This window comes from Choloepus didactylus, chromosome 1, assembly GCF_015220235.1.
Source record: "Choloepus didactylus isolate mChoDid1 chromosome 1, mChoDid1.pri, whole genome shotgun sequence".
In the NCBI taxonomy this organism is placed as follows: Eukaryota; Metazoa; Chordata; class Mammalia; order Pilosa; family Megalonychidae; genus Choloepus; species Choloepus didactylus.
In genome coordinates this window covers 167738055-167758004 of record NC_051307.1, presented here as the reverse complement: position 1 = coordinate 167758004, position 19950 = coordinate 167738055, and the positions used below count along the sequence as shown (strand labels likewise).

General features: G+C 46.8%; 1 protein-coding gene across 4 annotated transcripts in view; it reads right to left on the bottom strand.

Annotated features, from left to right (window-relative positions):
- The window catches only part of GALNT15 (polypeptide N-acetylgalactosaminyltransferase 15), a 49931-nt gene extending 34805 nt beyond the window's left edge, over positions 1-15126 (bottom strand). For all 4 annotated transcript variants that reach the window (XR_005218273.1, XR_005218275.1, XR_005218276.1 and 1 more), the window contains exon 1: positions 13701-15126. Coding sequence is in view for 1 of the 4 variants with exons in the window: in XM_037845426.1 (XP_037701354.1) it covers positions 13701-14245 (545 nt within the window). In the remaining 3 variants the exon portion in view is untranslated. The remainder of the gene's footprint in view (positions 1-13700) is intronic.
- Between the last annotated feature and the right edge of the window lie 4824 nt (positions 15127-19950).

Sequence of the window (19950 nt, the reverse complement as noted above, 5' to 3'; positions counted from 1 at the left end):
CTCCAGCTGACTTGCTCCAGGATTTGGGGGGTTTATGGACGGATACATCTGTGCTCTCTCCTCACTGTACAAGAGGATGGTGAATTGGTGGACCGGGTGTGAATAGGATAAATTTAAAGGCTGCTAAGAACTTTTGAGGTCCACATGGGTTCCTAAAGCTTATTAGAAGCCTTAGAAAGATGTTTCCCAAGGTCTCTGTCAGCTCAGAAAGGACCGTTCACCCTCTCCCAGGGTAAGAAGTTCCCACAGCCTTCAAGACATAAACAGGCAGCTGTGGGTAATCTGTCAGGCAACTGTGGAACTGCTGGGAGATGGAAACTGAAAATAATCATGAAAATAATCTGTGCTTCAGGGAAGGACCAGTGTGGGCTGCAAGTGAACCTAGCCTGTGGTTTGTGAGAAGGCCCAACACCCTCATCACGGCTCTGCAGTGCAGAACTGAATATTATAAACAGAAGTTTGGCAAGGCCTGGGTCTCGGGGCCTGTTAGAAGCTTTTAAGAGGAGCCAGGGATTTATTATTTTGTGCCTGGTGGGCTGAGTGACCAGGAGGAGGGCCCTGTGGACTGTCCAGGCCTTGTAGCCCCCAGACACCAGTGAGAGGAGGGGAGGGGTACCAGATATATGCATAGGCTTATGGGGGGGGGGGTCCACGGCCACCAATGCAGGGATGGGTTTGTCAGCCTGTGGGCAGCATGCAGCCACAGGGGCTGGGCAAACGGGGTGAGCCCTCCCCACGCCTGAGCCCGAGTGGTAGCACAGGGTGGGAGAGCGTGATACGTGGATGTCCTTAGAGCAGCCAAACGGCAGCTCTGTCCACCTTGCACAATAAACTATGCTCGCTCAGAGCATGCTAGGAGGAGGCTCTATGCCAGCTGGCTTGAGCCCAAGCTTTGGCATTGGGTGCAAATCCAGATCTGTCCTTATGTGACTTGGGCAATCGACATAAGCTCTCCGATAATCATCCTTCCTCTTAACAACTTCCAAACCCACAGGCCCAGGCTGGGGCAGGAAAAAGGGAGTTAATGCTCAGTTGGTATGGAATTTCTGTTTCAGGTGATGGAAAAGTTTTGGAAAGGGGTGGTGGTGATGGTAGCACAATATTGTGAATATAATAAATACCACTCAATTATATACTGAACATGATTAAAAGGGGGGAAGTTTTAGGTTGTATATATGTTATTATAGTAAAAATTGTTTAAAAACCATAAGACCATACAACAGAAACAGTGACTCCTAATGTAAACATGGACTATAGTTAATTTATATCTTTATATTTATTTATATTAAAATTTATAGTAATATTCTTGCATCAATTGCAACAAAGGTACCACACTAATGCAAAGTGTTCATAATGGGGGGCAGGGTGGGGATATTGGAACTCTGGATTTTCTGCATGAATTTTCTATAAACCTACAATTTCTCTAATCAAAAAGAAAGAAAGAAAGAAAAGTGAGCCATAACATTCCTCTAGGTCAGCCTCTCCGTGGTTTGCTCACCCCTTTGCTCAGGTGCGGAGGGAGCCAGCAGTCAGCCAGGGGACTGACTCAGGCCGTGCAAGGCTGCAGGGAACTAGAGGGCACTGTGGCTCACGTAGAAGGAGAGCTGGTGTTACCAGGTGGAACATTCAGCCCCTTTTTGCAAGATCTTCCTAATTTTAAGTAAAAAGCTAGAAAACCAAGTGATGTGAAATCTCCTGATATTTAAATGTTGACCACTAATCCGATTTTTAAAAAATTGTGTGACCTGTGGGCAGCCGTCTTGTGACGTCTGACTCATGCGCAGTTCCTCCCTGCCGCCACTAGGGTGTGCCCCTCTTGCTCCAGCTGCAGGCAACGGTTTGCTTTCTGGGCTTCTTTTCTCTTCTAAGACCCATCTTGCGAGTGGAGCCAGCACTATGTTTTACAGCCTGAGCCAAGATAATGGTCTGGAGGGACAAGTGTGAGACAAGGTGTCAGAGGAAATGCACCGTGTGCCCTGGGAGAAGGTCGTCTGTCCCGCTCAGACCTTGGAATCCCCTCTTGAGCAAGGGCAATAAGGGACCTTGGGCAAGTCTGTCCCCTCTCTTCTCTGGGCCCAGTTCTTTTATCTGGTAAATGAGGGATTCACTATAAAACGTCTAAGGACCCTTCCAGCTTTTAGTTATTGATCTGTTTCTCACCTGGGGAGAATCAGATGGGGAGATTAGGGTGGAACCTGTGATGTTGTTGGCATCTGATTAATATTCATCATAACCAATTTCTCCACATCCTCACCAACACTTGTTTTTGTCTGTCGTTTTTATTTTAGCCATCTTTGTGCGTGTGGAATGGTATCTGATTGTGATTTTGATTTGCATTTCCCTAATGCCTAATGATATTGAGCATCCTTTCATGTACTAATTGGACATTTGTATATCTTCTTTGGGGAAATACCAGTTCAAATCCTTTGACATTTTAAATGGGGTTATTTGACTTCTCACTGTTCAGTTATAAGGTTCTTCATATATTCTGGATACAAGTCCCTTATCAGATATCTTATGTGCAAATATTTTCTCCCATTCCATGGGTTCTGTTTTTACCTTCTTGATGCTATCCTTTCAGGCACAAAGTTTCTTAATTTTGGTGAAATCCAATTTATCTTTTTTTTTTTAAGCCATTGCATTTTGAGGTGGTTTTCTATAAAGCACTAGATAATAGAGACATGGACCCATTTTAAAGATGAGGAAACTAGAGCCCAGAAAGCTTAAGTGACTTGCTTAAAGTTATATAGCAAATTACTGTCCATCAGTCTGACTCCAAACCCAGTACTCTAAAGCATTATACATTTTGCAAGGTTGGGATAAAGTACTAGCTAAATGCTTTAGATTCAGAGTCATAAGGCTTGGGTTCCAGTTTCCAGACCAAAGTACAACAATAGAGGGTTATTTGAAGAACACGTAATCCATGGTTTCCTTGACATGTTCTGGACTGTCTACATTGATTCATTAAGGCCTGCAGAAAGCAGTTTACTTGGACCCCATTGTCTTGACTGACTTAAAAATTTGTTACATGGAGTCGTGCTTGGCACCATACTGTCACCTTTCATCAGAGCACAGTACAAGAGTCAGTTTTATGAAACCTGCTTTGCATTTATAGAGGGAATCAGTTGAGAGTGTTCTTCTCCATCACTTCCTATCCCCCACTATGAAGCTATGAAGGGAAATACCTTTCAGTTATAACTGCAATGATAAATTTTTATTCCTCTGAGGAATTAATGTGCTTCTTTTTCATGAACAATAAGAATCACTGTACCTAACATGTTTCCTTTTTCAGTTTGGCTGCCTGGAAGCTCAGAGTAAGGGAATGAGATATTTAGTCATTGTGAGACTTCTATGGATTCCATACTTTCATTCTAGTTTTCTCTTTGATGTTGACCTTCCATCTTTCCATCCAGTCATTTAACAGATATTTTTTGACAACCTACTATATGTCAGGACTCAAAGATGAATTAAATATGATCCTTGAGGCATTCTTACCCACATCTCCTTGGGCCACATCATTGTAATATGGGACAGTTAACTTCTAATTGTCTGAAGGCTTTCTCCAACAGCCACAGCTGCCCTCCCCAAGTACCAACAGGCCTGAAGGGCTGCAGAATTAATCCCCATCCTCACCCCAATGGCTGCCCTCAGCCAATGACCAAAAAGAGTTGGTAGATTAATACTCAGCAAACTGGGCCCTGCAGGTGGAGGAAGGGGATAAGGTTGAGATGCATGCTCTACGCCATCTCCCAGAGCTCCCCTGCAGGATTGAGTCCTTCGCGCCCACAGAGGTAACTGTCTTGAAAATACGCTTCATTGGCTGCCTTTCATTCTCTGCTTCACCTTCTCCATCTCCTATTAGTGCTTCCTGGGATCAACTGCAAAATAAACCCTTGTATCAGGGTCTGCTTTGGGGGGAACCCAAACTAAGCCCCTGATATCGTGGAGTTTATATCTGTTAAACCAATAGTCAAATAATCATGCAACAACTCTAGTGAGTGCTCAAAAGAGACATTCAGGAAATGGGGAAGTGAGATCAAAGCTGAGAGGTGAAGGGCCAGTAGGCTCCAGTTGAGTGAGAGGCTGTAGATGGGAACCGTGTTCCTGGCAGACATCACAACTTGTGGTACAGTCAGGGGTAGAAAAGAGCTTGGCATGTATAGGAACCAAAGGAGAGATACTCTAGCATCTATTTCCCCTTAACTTGACTAAAAATTGTATTAATAGCAATTTTCTATTTTATGGTGTATCTTCTTATAAGCCACTTCCAATCTATCTAATAAGGTAGATAGGCAAGCAAAAGAATGAGCAAAGCATAGGTGGTCCAAGCAAGGGAACTTGAGCCAGTCACATAAGCTCTCTGAGCCTCTGATTCTTTATGTTACAGTCTGTGTGTAAATTATTTCTGCTCTACTCATGCATGTCACAGCATTGCTGAGGGAATCAATGAGGCATTGCATAAAAAAGGCTTTTGAAAATTGTAAAGCAGTGTCCAAATGTTGCTAAGTACTCATGGAGAGGATCCATGAAGAAATGCTTGCTTTTATTCATTAAATAATGGGGCTACTTTCTTTTTCCTTCATCCCTAAAGTACATTGACTAGCATGAATATCTGGTGAATATCCTACTATCTCAGTTCATATGCATAGGATTGGACAGAACCACACAAGTGCCCAGAAGCCCACCCCACGACTCTGTTTCTCCATCTGCTGAGTGGCAGCAGGGAGAGAGTAAAGGCCAGGAACTTTGGAATCTGATCAACCTGGGATTGAATCTGGCTTTGCTATTTACATATCCTAATTAGCTAATTGGGATGCTGATACCTCCTTCCAGCCCAGGCATGCTGGAGGGATTAAAAGGGATACACCAGTCCATGGTGTTGTTCAATAAATGTTAGCTCTATATCATCACACTCCAAGATTGGAGAAGCCCATGGTCTTGTGTGTGCATATAGATGCATGCCCCCTCTTCATGCAGCTCTGGGATCCCCTTTGAGTTTGGAAAATGTGTTTGGATGATGACACTGAAGAGAATGAGTCACTGTGTTGTACCAGATGGCCTGACCATGGCACCAACACTCCCACCCTCCCCTTGCCTGGCCAGAGTAGAATGGTTTCTGCTGTGTTTTCTAAAGCTGTGTTTGGGCTTACTCACTGCCATCCCCTACCAAATCACCAGAGGCTCCCCACTCAGGTGGGCTTTCATATCTCGGCACAGATCCCACGAATGTTAATGGTCTAGTTGCTTGTCTGCATCCCCCAGTGTGCACCCAAAGCTCCTTAGGATTGGGGCTAGGTCTGGTTCAATTTCTTACCTCAAGGAGTGTAAGGACCCGTTTTCAATATAAACAGGATAGTGATACAATAAAGTTCCTACATTATGAGAAAATCCCAGTGTTTAGCCTGATTTGTCTGTAATTGGTGGGTCTCATCTTGGGAACACCAGCTTCTTGGCTGATCTGGGGATTCCAGGACTGGAATGCAATCTGGAGATGAAGCCTCAGAGGAGTGGGCAAAGGGCTTGTGGAATGAGAGGGGCTGGTGTCTGCCATTGAGGCTGATGCTGCCAGCCTGTCATTCTCATCAGAGAGAACAGGCCATGTGAGGTGCATGCAATCACTTTCTCTTTGAGAGGATTCTCTGAAATCCCTCGGCCCCTTCTGAGGGTCTCCGAGGCATCCTTGGCCTTGGTCTGAGCCATGAAATCCTGTCTCCTTAATCCTGGACCAGAGAACCGGGAGTCACCAGTCAGAGGCCTATGAAGCACCCTGGCACAATAGTTCCACCAGCCAAGGAAAGTCTCCCCTGGAGAGTGGTCAGGGGGAACCTTCCAGATCCTCTATCTCATGCAGTTTGAGCTCCAGCCATACAGAGAGGGTCAGCAGTTAGCAGGTCAGAGAATGGCAGTAAGTCAAAGATGAAGCAGCAGAAGCCAAAAGGTAGCCCAGGGCTTCTCAGATGTTTACATGCATCTGAATGACCAGGGGAGCTTGTCAAATGGCAGATTCTGATTGAGCAGGTCTGGGGTGGGGCCTGAGCATCTGCATTTCTAACAAGCTCTCAGGTGATGCTGATGCTGCTGGCCTCTGGACCACGGTGTGAGCAGAGAACAGTTGGCTGTGGCAAAACAAGAGCAAGTGAGTTACTGTTAGGGCAGAACCCTTGAGTAGGGGCCCAGGACACCTGCAATTGAAGAATTGTCAGGAAGGCTGTGTCCCTAGCGATACTCTGTGAGTCTACTTCCTGTCTGTGTCCTGTTCTTCCTTGAGTCTTGGCTGGACAGTGCCCTGCTCCTTACTTTCTGTGCAAACTTGCAGTTACCCCATCACCCAAAGTGTACCTCTGTTCCTTGAGTACTGCTGCTCCTTTTCACCTGAAACAGCCTAAAGCAGTGGCTCATAACCTGGATACACATTAGAACTATTTGTAGGTTATTCTCAAATACAGTTTGGTTTAACTGGTCTGGAGTGGGGCCTGGGCATGATTATTTGTAAAACTCTCCAGATGACTCTGATGTCCAGCCAGGGTTGTGAACCATTGACCTCATCAGTGTTTCTTAAAGTTTAACACGAGTATAAATCATGTAGGGATCTTGTTAAAGTAGAGATTTTACTACAGGAGGCCTGAAATTCTGCATTTCTGAGACACTTTGATTGGCACTGGGGTAAATAATGTCAATTTTCTTTAGTAATTAAAGAACAAAATTGCAGGTTGACCATCTCTAATCTAACCCCCAAGGTCAGCCTGGGTTTATCCCAAAGCACAGAGCAAGTTTCTTGTAACCACTCTGGTTACCAGGAGCACATCTGATCTGAAGGGGTTATGCTCAGTCCTGTCTACACCATGCTCTGTGGAGGGGTGATGGATCCAGACTGAAGATCCAGGGGAGGTACTGACCCCGGCCATGGCATCGCTGGACCCCAGGGCCTAAAAGCTCGCCACTGTGGGTTTCCTTCAGCTTGGCCAGCCAGACTCCAGAACCACCACCCTCACTGACCATTCTGGGTTGTTTATTCTCTTTTTGGAGTGATGAGCAAAGTTCCAGGCCTGGTTCTCTACTCCAGCCTACTCCTGCTCCTGCTCTCCCTTCACCGTGCCCCTGTCCCCAAAGGGATGTCTCATCAGCTGGTTCTTCTCTTCTTTGCAGCCAACAAAGTTGGGGTGGGGGTGGAGGGCAACTCACTGGCTTTGCAGGGAACTGAATGGACACATATGGATGGTGACACCACCTTCTCTTTGACAACAAAACCACCGCCAAGGTGAACTTGCTGCCCTCCCCCCTATGTGGGACCTGACTCCCAGGGGTGTAAATCTCCCTGACAACACAGGATATGACTCCTGGGGATGAATCTGGACCTGGCATTGTGGGATTGAGAACATCTTCTTGACCAAAAGGGGGATGTGAAATGAAACGAAATAAAGCTTCAGTGGCTGAGAGATTTCAAATGGAGTCAAGAGGTCACTCTGGTGGAAATTCTTATGCCCTATATAGAGAACACCTCTTGGGTTTTAATGTACTGGAATAGCTAGAAGTACATACCTGAAACTATCAAACTCCAACCCACTAGCCTTGACTCTTGAAGAGGATCGTATAACAATGTAGCTTACAAGGGGTCACAAAATCTTGTGGCTCACACTCCCTTTATCCAGTGTATGGATGGATGAGTAGAAAAATGGGGACAAAGACTAAGTGAAAAGTAGGGTGGGATGAGGAGTGGGGGGACAATTTGGGTATTCTTTTTTACTTTTATTTTTTATTATTCTTTCTGGTGTAAGGAAAATGTTCAAAAATAAATTGGGGTGATGAAGGCATAGCTGTAGGATGGTACTGTGAACAGTTGATTATATACCATGGATGATTTAATGGCATGTGACTATATCTCAATAAAACTGAATTTGAAAGGAAAAAATCTAAAAAACAAACAAACAAACAAAAACAACTCCTGCATAATTCTCCCTGCCCCTGCCTCTGCCCCTGCCCCAGCATGGCCTCTGGGGCAGGAGAGAGGGTACCAAGAAGACAATTCCTTCCCCTGTCTCCCCACTGGCTGTAGAGAGCAGAGGGACACCTGGTGTCTTATGGTCCTGGGTCTCAATCCTGGCTGCACTTTAGAATCATTTGGGGAGTTTTAAAACCTCTGAATGCCCAGTCCTTACCTCCGAACTAAATAAGAATCCTGGAAGTGGGATACAGGCATGCGTAGTTTGTTAGACTTTCCAGATAATTCCAACGTGTAGGCAAGCTAGTGAATCAATGATTTACTGGCCCTAAAAGGCAGAAAACAACTCTTCTGTCAGAGAAAGGAGAGTGATATGATGTCCACAGCTGCCTGCTCCATCTTTCCTTTATTTCTCCAGCTCACTCCTAGGGCCTTCATTGAGGAATATAATCAGGGCTACATCTTTATGAAATTTAATACTGAAAAAGTCATCACACATTTTATCTCATTTGACATACAACTCTATGCAGGGGTGTTATCATCTCCATTTTACAACTGAGGAAACTGAGGCTCAGAGAGTTTGAGTGACTTGCACAAAATTGCAGAGTAAGATTTCATACAGGATCCCATCCCAGGTCCACTGTCCTGTGGGCCTATGAGTTAGTCACAGTCTGTACCAAACTGCTGCGACAGGGAGACCTGTCACTTATGAGTATACAAACCAGGGAAACATGGGCCAAACCATACATGCAAGTCATGAGTTGACACAAGCAGACAGCACATGCCAGCTACAGCAGCGCCTGCATTTATATTGAAGTGTAAAACCCTGCGTTGTGAGAGGGACTGTGTTCCTCTCTGCCTCTATTCTGTTTTCCCCAACTCCAGTACAACTTCCTACAAGGAACTTTCCATAATTCTAATGCCTCTCCAATTGCATTCTATGGTAGCGGTTCCACAAACTGTCTAGTATTCTGTTTTTAAAAATTCAGATTACTAGGTTCCAACTCAGAGCTATGAAATCAGAGTCTACAGTGGTGGGATCTGAAAATCTACATTTGTAATGAGCAGTATAGGGGAATCCGACACATAATTTTGGGAACCAGTGATTTAGCTTCTTGTCACTAAAAAGTGTGGTCTGTGGACCTGCGGTGCCAGCGTCACCTGGGAACTTGTTAGACATGTGGCATCTTGGGCCCCACCTCTGACCTACTGAATCCAACTCTGCATTTTAACAAGACACCCAGGTGATTATCATGCACTTTGAGGTTTGAGAAGCACTGCTCTGGCCAACCTTACAGGTCTAAAGAATGTATCTTAGACCAGTGATTTTCAAACTGTTGTTCTCAAATCAGCAGCATCAGCATCATCTAGGGATTTGTCAGAAATGAACACTCTCAGGCCCCACCCAGACCCACTGAGTCAGATCTGTGGCTTTGTGACGCACACTCAAGTTTGAGAGCCACTGCCCTAGAAAGGAGGTTACGAAGCACTTTCTCACATGGAAGCTTCTTTGATCCTGGCAATCAGTCGTCCCTACACTGGCTTCCCCACTGATCAAAGGAGACCTGGGACCTGGAAGAGTTTTGGAAGCTGTGACTGCTCCATGAGGCTAAATGGGCAAGACTTGTTCTTCTCCATCCCCTGTTTTGACAGCAGCTTTGAAGGGCTGAGTTAATCCCATACCTCAGTTCATGGAATATTTTCAACTTTGGTCCTTCACAGGCCCTTCTCTTTACTTCATTTATGTATCTATTCATTTTTATACCCATTCTCACTCCCAGAACCCTTCACTTCCCATAGCACAGCCATTCCAATGAGTGGAATACTTCTTTGGTTTTGTAAAGCAGGTATTGGTTAGTGGGCGTGAATTTTGCATTTCCCTAATGGCCCTGTGCTGGACATAGCACTTTCTATTTCTTACTTTTTCCACTCAGCATGGTATTTTTAAGGTCTCTCTTTATTGTTGATTGTGCACTGAATCTGTTGCTTCTAACTCCTGCGAGTGTTCCTGGGGTGCACCCACCTCCTCCTTTGCTCCATGATGGGGACACCCAGATGGCTTCCAACTCCTTAGAACCACTGATGCTGCAATGACATCCTCCTACATGTCTCCTTGTGAAACTGTGTGAGCTCTCCCCATTTAATAGATGGGTAATAGATGGATAAACTTGAAATGCTTCCAACCCAAATGACTTGCCCAAACCTCTGATCTGGTATGGGGCAGATTTAGAAAGTATGGCATGTTGTTAAAAGCATGGCGGTGGTGGCAGACACACCTGGGGACAGTCCCTTCCCTTTTCTGTGCCTCAGTTTTCTCATCTATCAAATGGAGATGACAATATACTCTACCTTATGGCATTGTCATGAGGATTAAATTAATGAAAATGACTTAGCACAGTCCTTGGCATATAGTAAGTGCTCAATTAATGTGCACCACAACTTTACTTCTTTTCAGAGATTGCCTTTTGACCTCTCTCCTATTGATTTTGAGGAAGTGGTGGTGGTGGTGGTGGTGGTGGTGGTCTTGAATTACTGGTAACTGTCCTTGCATGCCTCCTTTTCAAAGTGGCCTCCAGCTACGATCCTAAAGGTGCTCAGAAAAGGCCTGTGGCCTGGACAAAGCGAAATGGTCAAAGGTCAGGGTTAGTTTGGGGGTTCTGTTGTAGCAATTGGGGCCAGCAGGGCTTGAATGCATTGGGAGACGTGGATGGACTTGCAAGAGACCCTGGAGTGTGGCATCTGGGTGGGGCTGGGGGATGCTACCTGGGACACTATAGCAGAAGGCAGAGGCTTCCAGGGTGTTCCAGCAGTCTCCAGACCCTACAAGAAAAAGCAGCAGTGCAGGACCCCACACACAGCTTAATATATGACTGTTTCTTTTTCTGTGTTAAATTTGGCCCAATATGTGAAGTGATGGGAGGAGGAGAATCCTGTCACCCTGGAGGGAGGGTGGAGGGGTTGGTGGCTTGCTTTGCAAGGAATCCCTCGTGTATCCTGGAGAGAGGCCTGGAAGGGGAGGCCCCAGTGCCTGAGCTGCAGATGGGAGAGGAGGATCTTGGGACCAAGGCCTGAGCCACACGGGCTGCCTGGACAGGCTGGGGACAGCAGAGGGCGCCTCACACCTCCGGACAGAGCCGGGGGCTGTCACGGGAGAGCGTGGCCGGCCACAATGGAGACACTGGCTGTCCTGGTTTGCCTGGGACTGAGGGGTTTCCCCAACCGGCCTTGGGACTTTCAGTGCTAAAACTGGACAGCCTCAGGCAAACCAGGATAAGCTGGTCACCCCAGCTGGAGGAGGGTCTGGACCTGGGGATGGAAGAAGCAACCTCTGGAGTGGCATACACACACACTTGCACATTACACACATAAGGCAACCACACATGAACCATACACTCGTGGGCACACACACACAAGGCACACCTATGAACATCATACCACATGCATAACACACATGATAACACTTGCACATGGACAAACACACACAGACACAACACACATAAGACACACATGTGACATACATTCACACCATACACACACATGCACATTATGCACATTAATACACTCATAATAAATACACGTGCTACACAAAAATATGCATAACTGACACCACAACACAACACAAAAATGTGGACACATACACCTCACACCATGTGTACGACATACACAAGATACATATGTACCACACACAATGCACACACATACACTCATGACACAAGTGCACATATATGCACACATGTGCAAAATACCACATAACTCATACCTCTGCATACACATGACACAGCACATGTACCAGACACAAGGCACTACATACATGCACCACACATATGTACTATACACACGGCACATGTGCATGACACACATTCAACACATAACACACTGTACACCAACACATGATACATATATAACACACATGCACAAACATATGCAGTGCACTCACAAATACACATATGCACAACACACTTGCACAATGCAGGTATGCACAATAACACACACACCCTTGGTAACCAAAAACCCTCTTGTCCAAGGCAATGTTTCTTATTGGCAAAATGGGAATACTCATTTTTGCTCTAGGTTAATGAGAAATTTATCAAAAGAATTTTGAAAACGATATATTCATTAATTTCATTCATTCATTCAGCAATCATATTTTACTGTGTGTATAATACAGACTCAGTCCCGACAGGAAGCAGTCATTGCACAAATACGTCAATGACTATTTAGCTTTGGTTGTAATAAGGCCTATAAATGAAAACTCCAAAGAGAAGAGAAAGCACAAAACTGGAGTGGAGTGGGCCCCCCTCGTGCCCGGAGGAGCCTGGGGGCTTCCTGGAAAGGGCTCCTTAAGCCCAGACCTGGAGTCTGACCCTCAGGGTGGGCTGGTCCTCGGTGAGAAGTGAAGTGCCTAGGGCACACAATTTAGGGAGGCACTCACTCTCAGGTGCTGACCCTGCATTTGCATGATCCTGAGAGCAAGTGCCTGCTTAAATTTTCCACCCTGGGCACCTCACCCGCCTCACCCTAGTCCTGACCCTGCTGAGTAGCCTGGCAGAGAGGAAGGAGACCAGTGATCTGGGGGAGCCTATGGTTCTGCTCCTGACCACAGTTCTATACAGATCCTTTCACCTAGAGGGTTAGAGGGATGTTTGCTTCCCTGGAGACTCTTGCTCTGGAGCACTGACTTATAGGGAAGGGACCAAAGCAGCTGCACTGCCCCCGGGACACTGGTAACCAGCCCCCACCCCTCCTCGTGGCCAGCCCTCGGAAATGGTGGAGAACAGGGTGGGGGTGTTAACAAGACGAGCCCACCATCTCCCTGGACACTGGACACGGTGCTGCTGTATGTCATCCACAGTCCCCAGCTTGCTTCCTAGGGTTGGACCACCCTGCGGGTTGGGCTCCAGGCAGCACAGTATTCTAGCTTTCGGACATTGGAGCTCTGCCTTAGTCTAGTGGACTAGGAAGCCAGCTTGCCCTGGAGTGGCAAAGAGTGGGGGTAAAGGCAGACTAGAGCTGGATGGCCTGGGTTCAAATCCCTGCATTGGCCCTACTAGCTGTGCAACTATGGGCAAGTGATTTGACCTCTCTGTGCTTTATTTTCATTTCTGTAACATGGGCATGATAATACTAGCCCTCAACTTGCAGAGTTGTAAGGACTTTCTGAGTTAATACATGAAAAGCTCTTAGATTAAAGCCTGACACCTGAAAAGGCTCTTAGATTAAAGCCTGACACGTGGCAAGAATCAAATAAATATTAGCTGCAATTGTTATTTTGATCCAAAAGAAAAGCAAACACTAACAACAATCATAATGTACTGGAGACAGAATGTTAGAACTGGGAGGTGCTTTGGAGAATATCTGCTCCAACCCCCTTCTGCGTTTTATAGATGAAGCTGTTCAACCCAGTAATTCAGAGTCGAAAGGACCAGAACCCAGGACAGGAGAGAGAATGAGCAAGTAAGAGTTCCTCATTTTCCGATCTCTAGGACAGTGGTTCTCACCTGGAGGGCTGGGTATATGCAGGCAACCGGGCTCCACCCAGGGTTTCTGATTCAGCATGTCTGAGGTTGGGTCTGAGAATCTGTATTTCTCACAAGTTCCCAGGTGCTGCTGCGGTTGCTGGTCCAGGGACCACACTTTGAGAACCCCTGCTCTAAGGACGGTGGAGGCAGAGCACATGAAGTTTGTGTCGCTGAGTTTGCTGCCACCTGATTGTGTCCCAGTACCGGGGTGGGGCGGGAGGGGAAGCAAGGGCCTTACTTACAGTGGGTGCCGCACCTCGGGCAGGGCCCTCTGCAGGGGGATGCGGGCGCTGAGCGCCTCACTGAGGCTATGGGGGTCCAGGCCGAACGGGGCCAGCTCATCTTCATCAGATACCTCCCCATTCTCCTCCTCGGCCTCCCAGTCCCTCTCTGGGGTCTCCTCATCCTGCCTCCTGCTCGACTGCTTGATGAGCCGGTAGTTCCCAGCTCTCCAGCTCTGGCTCTGGTTCCTTCTGGCCCTGGGTGAGGCCACAGCCACCAGGAGCTGATCCTCCCGCAGTGAGATAAAGGGGGGCAGGCCCTCCAGGGGGCTGTACTCTTGGCCCTCGTCCTCAGCCTCCAGCACCCATTCCGGGGATTCTCCGAAGTCCAGGAGGTACCTGGCTTCAGAGCTGTGCCTGCCGGCCTGGGCCGTGCCAGCCTGGGGCGGGGTCTGCGGGGGAGGGGGCAGCATCACCACCGTCAGCAGCACACAGCCCAGCAGCAGGAACAGCAGCAGGAATTGCAGTCTGCCCGGCCCGTGCCGGTATTGCTTCCTTAAGAGCATGTTGCTGGAACTTGCCAAACGCAACAGGTCATGTTCAACTTCACTTTTTCATCCTGCTCTGGGTTCCTTCAAGCTTGAAGCAGAACCTGGCTCCCTGGTTCCACCTAGAGGCTTTTTGCCTCTCATTTAACCTGCTCCTTTCTTTCCATCTGACATTTGCCAACAGCCTGTGTAAGAGGCTCTTCTACTTGCAAACAAAGCTGCAGGACCCAAGGACCTGGGGTAGATTCGTTTAATTGCCTTCTGAAAGTCCATTCACAGGGATTTCAAACTGAATTGTTTGTCCCCCTTTTGCTCCTCTTGCTCCTCAGGAAAAAAAAACGATTCCATGCTGCTCAGGTGTTTGGTTCCCATGTGTTTCATCTGTCCCCCTTGCATGAATGGGCAGGTTGCTATGAGATGCCTGGGGTGAGCTGTGGGTCCTCAGTCAAGCGGCGCTAACAGCCATCCTCCCTTGGATGCTTCAAGTCGGGTCAGATCAACAGACACAGACGTGAAGCCGGCAGGCAGTGCCTGTTTTCCTTTCATACGTAGCGCCGCGGTGCTCAGGCTGGGAGAGCCCTCTGCCAGACACAGCCAGAGCCAGGCGAGCCTCTCGCTCTTGGTCCTAACGCCCTCGGTGTTCCCTGGCTGTGCCACAACCTGATGGAGCACAACCTCCGGAGAAGATAAAAGCCTTCGCAGCCAGAACCAAAGCAAAACGGCAACATCCTGGGGGTTCATATCTGACTCTCATTCATAGGAAGAATTCTCCCTCCACCCCGAGGGGCAGGGAAAAGTGTTCCCTCCTGATTCCAGAAAGGCTGTATGCCTGACGTGGAGACGAGTGGTGGCTGGGTGTTTATTTGCCACTGCCTGACTTCCCTGGGGACCACTGGGACCGTCCCTCTGAAAACGAAGAAGCAATGCTCTTATAAGACCCCTCCTGCTCCCACAAGAGCAAACGAATACCTACTATGCGCTGGCCACCGAGTGCCCTGAGAGAGGAGTAGCACACTCCTTCAGTCATAAACTGTCCTTCATTCAACCAACAAATACTTAATGAGAACCTACTGTGTGCCAGAACTGTTCTGGGGGCTGGGGGTACATCAACAAATAAAACAGATAAGAATTTGTGCCTCCTGGAGCTTACATTCTAGTGGAAGAGATAGATCAGTAAAATATACAGTGGGGCAGATGTTGACAAGGGCTAAAGAGAAAAAATAAATCAAGGCAAGGGGCTGGGCACTGTGGGTGGGTGTTGCCAATTGACACAGAGAGGTCTCACAGAGGAGTTAGCTTTGTGTAAGGACCTGCAGGAGGTGAGGGGGAAGGCTATGTAGCTAACACAGTGATGCGCATTTGGGCAGAGAGAATAGCAAGTGTAAAGGTTCTGAGGTGAGAGGAGTGTACCTGGCATGTTTGAGGAACAACAAGGGGCTAGAGTGGCTGGAACAGAGAGGACAAGGTGGAGCATGATGGAAAAAGGGACTGGAGAGGTAATGGGTGGGGTGGTGAGCAGGGACGGAGATCATATAGGATCCTGGAGGACATTGTGGGGACTAGGTTTTTACTCTGAGTGAGATGCGAGTCCTTGGAGGGTTTTGAGCAGGGCAGTGACTCAATCTGACTTATGTTTTAACTGGATCACTCTGGCCAATGTGTTGAGATTAGACAGTGGGAGAGCAAAGGACAGATGCAGGAAGACCGACTAAGACATTTACTGCATTAGAGACGATAATGGCTTGGACCAAAGTGACATCAGTGGAGGTGGTGAGAAGTGGTCCGTTTCTGGATGTATTTTACAAAAGAACCTGTAGGGTTTGCTAAGGAATGGATATGGAGTGTGTGAGAGAGAGAAGTCAAGGATGACCCCAAGCTTTCGGCCTGAGTGGTTGGGAGAATAGAGTTACCGTCAGCCAAGATGGGGAAGACAGGGAGGAGCAGGTAGACTGAGGTGCCTGTCATGGCTCAGTTTGGGACATGAGAAGTTTGAGATGTCTTTTAGACAGCCAAGGGGAGACATGTAGGTAGTTAGGTATGTGGTAGCTGGAGTTGAGGGGAGAGTTCTGGTGTGCAGATATGAAATTGGATGCCATCAGCACACAGAGGGTGTCTAAAGCCACAAGCCATGAGGACATCACCGAGGGAGTGAGTGGAGATAAGAGAGAGGAGGGAATCCAGCAGGTACAGAGTTCGGGGACTTCTGGCTGGAAAGAGTAAATTAAGGAGGGTGAGGTGGCTTTCTTTTGACCATTGTAAAGCAGCAGGGCTGTCCTGTAGCCAAGGTGGGGTGGGAAAAGACTGCCACGAGGGAATTCCTGAAATGAGCTTGCTCATTGTTTTGATTTTGATCTTAGATTGTGAAGCCATTGTTTCTGTTTTCCCTTTTGACTCAGTTGCCTCTTCCAGCATGTGTGTGTATGTGTGTGCACGTTTTCCCTGAAGTTGAATAGAGTCAGAGGTGAAATAGTTAGTTATGTGGAGTGGTTCTCTTTCTAGTCCAGTGCGGTGCCCCAATGGACAGCACTTAAGAATTGCCAGATTAAAACTTAAGTTTTGCCACTTTTTCCAAACCCCAAAACAGATTAATTGGGGAAGGGAATGTCACTTCTAAGTTCAAGAGGCAGGTATCTGGAGAGGCTGTTTAAAATTTCAGGGACATTTAAAAGTTCATGAGGTTGATAGGATAGGAAATTTCAAATCCGGGAAACATTCAGAAAACTCAGGGTGAACCTTCACTTCTTTGGAGACAGGGGCAAGGCATTTGTTGAGAGCCCTCACCCACTCTGCTCCAGCAACAATCCTGTCTTCACCATTCCTCGAATCCTCCAGGCACATCCCACCTAAGAGCTTTTCCCCTTACCTTTCCTCTGCCTGGATCTCGTCTCTTACATATCCATCCGTAAGACTCATTTCTTCATTGATGTTTACTTCAATTCATGATGTTTATTCCTGTTAGTGACCCACCTAACTAAATTGAAAGTCCCTCCCTCTGCTTGTGGCTTCTCTGCCCTCTCCTCTGCTTTATTTGAGAAGCTCCCTGGCCCTTCTCATCACCTGACAAGTCAAAATACTGATTTCCTCATTGTCTCCCTACCCATCCCCATAAAAATGTGAGCTCTACAAGGGCAGGAGTTTTGTCTGTTTGCTCACTGCTGTGCCCACTCCACTTCCACCTCCAGTGGCTGGACAAACATATGGTTATTCTCATTCAAGTCAGGCATGGTTTGGGTGTCCTCTGAGACCTTAGGATTTGGATCAGACCTAAAACTATTCCATACAGTCCATAATTGTTGGATGATACTCTAGGGCTGCCTTAAAGCAAACAGAATTCCTAGGGGCTCTCAGAATACAGTCACCTCAAAAAATCCTCTAACTGGCCTACCTCTGCAGGGTGGCTTGGGGTTGGGATGGACCATATTGGCATGACCACCACAGAAGGGCTCGTAACTCAGAGGCTCACCAGGCTCCTGGGTGTTCACTCCAATGGACACCCAAGGGACCCACTAAACATTATTATACAGTGGTAAAGAAAGAGGGCCCACTCACGGACCACATTAAAAGTGTTCAATCTCCAGACAGCATAAGGACCCAGAATTTCCCACAAGCATCCAGGCTTTCAAAGTCACTCTGGACTTGAAGGAAGCAAGAGGGTTTTCCTAATCCAAAGGCCACTGGGGCCATTTCCCACCATGCATGCTGCTCTGCCCCCATCCCACCTCCAGCTCTCAGGGGCATTGCTTTGCTGCTCATATGTCTTCTTCTAGCTTGATTCTCCCTTCATCATCCAGGTCTTGGCATTTCATCCTTGGTCAACAACCCTCTCTTTCAGCTTCTGTTCTACTGTAGCTGAGATTTTATTCTCTACTTCCTCCTCTCAGAAACAAAACCAAACAAGCCATGGATCTCCAAAACACAACACAAAAGTCCTTTCTGTCTCTGCCTTGTTCCTCTCAGCCTCAGAAATGAGACATCCCTTCCATTACTCATAGTCCAAAGCCTCAGGGGCTGCACTGCCCCTGTTCCAGTCAATTTGGGAGAGTAAGGCCTGGGGACACAGCCCTGTGATCCCTGTCTCCTGTTGCCTGGCACACGCAGCTCAGGCTTTCTCTCTCCTTCACTTGTATTCTTTTCACCTGCCCCACCCTCTGTCCCTCTTCTTCCTTTTCTCAACTTCCCCTCTGTTCTTTCCCTTTTCTCCTCCTATTCTATCCCTTTCCCTATATCACACTAACCTTTGTCCGTGATCTTGAGCCTGGTTTTCCCATGACAGAGACAGCCCATGAAAAAAGGTCTCTGTAAGAACTGGGTCTGGCTTGACTCTGGCTTGGGGTTCTCAGTTCTAGAGAAAACTGATCTGGTGAAGTCTCAGATGTGGAGCATGGATCTCCTCTGAGACTTGTAGCATCATTCATCTAACATCAGGGCTATCTCAGAGCTCAGAAAGGTGAGGCAATGAACACTCCAGTTGGGTAACCATTGGGGTTTCTGCATGTAACTTCCTTTAGCTTTTCATCTGCCTGTTTTTTTTCACAGATCATGGTGACTTTGATGTTGAAATGTCTACTGTTTGCCTAGAAAAAATTTTGATGTTTTCAGTTCAATTGAGTAGTACCTGAAGAAATCAGAGACTGAGAGCCTTCAAAGGGACAGTGGACATCAGCTAGTAGAAAACAGTTTGCAATGCAAGGGAAGACCTTATTGCATTGTCATCAACTGTTCTGGTTTGCAAAATACCAGAAATGGATTGGCTTTTATAAAGGGGGTTTATTTGGTTACAGAGTTACAGTCTTAAGGCCATAAAGTGTCCAACACCAGGGTACCTTCTCTGGAGAAAGACCACTGGCATCCAGAAAACCTCTGTAAACTCAGAAGGCACGTGGCTGACATTCGCTTGCTGCCAGGTTGCGTTTCAAAATGGCATTCTACTGCATAACTATGTTATTATACTGTGGACAGTTGATTGTATACCATGGATGATTGTATGGTGTGTGCATGTATCTCAATAAAACTGAATCTAATAAAAAAAAAAAAAGCACATAACCTTAAAAAAAAAATGGCATTCTCCAAATGTTGCTCTTGGGGCATTTTGTCCTCTCTTCCAAAATGTCATTCTCAGTTGCTCTGAGTCCTTCTGTCTGTGAACTCCTTTATAGGACTCCAGTGACCCAATTAACACCCACCCTGAATAGGTAGGGTAACACCTCCACAGAGATCATCCAACCAAATGTTTCCATCACAGTTGATTGAGTTACATCTCCATGGAAACACTCAAAGAATTCCAATCTAATCAGCACTAATACATCTGCCCTTACAAGATTGCATCAAAGAACATGGCTTTTTGGAGGACACAATACATCCAAACAAGCACAGTCACCGTTCTGGTTCCCACTTGCAGCTGAGATGAAGAGAAGAGCAGTAAACAAGGAGGGTGGGGAGGCAACTCCACAAAGAAGTTAAGCACTGGCATATTTTTTGTTTGAGTTATAATAGATTATTGTGTCTGCTTGCTCATCAGTCTTCCCTATTAATGGTAGCTGCAACTTTGTCTCTCTCATACACAGCACAATGCCTGGCTCAGCAACAAATAGTTGAAGAAATGGCTCTCAGAGATGAGATATGATGTGCACTATACATTATGCATTAAATGAATTGTTAATGACAAAGTAATGCCAGGGGATCAGTGTCAGTGTTTGACTTTAGAAGCTTAGTGAAGGGGAGAA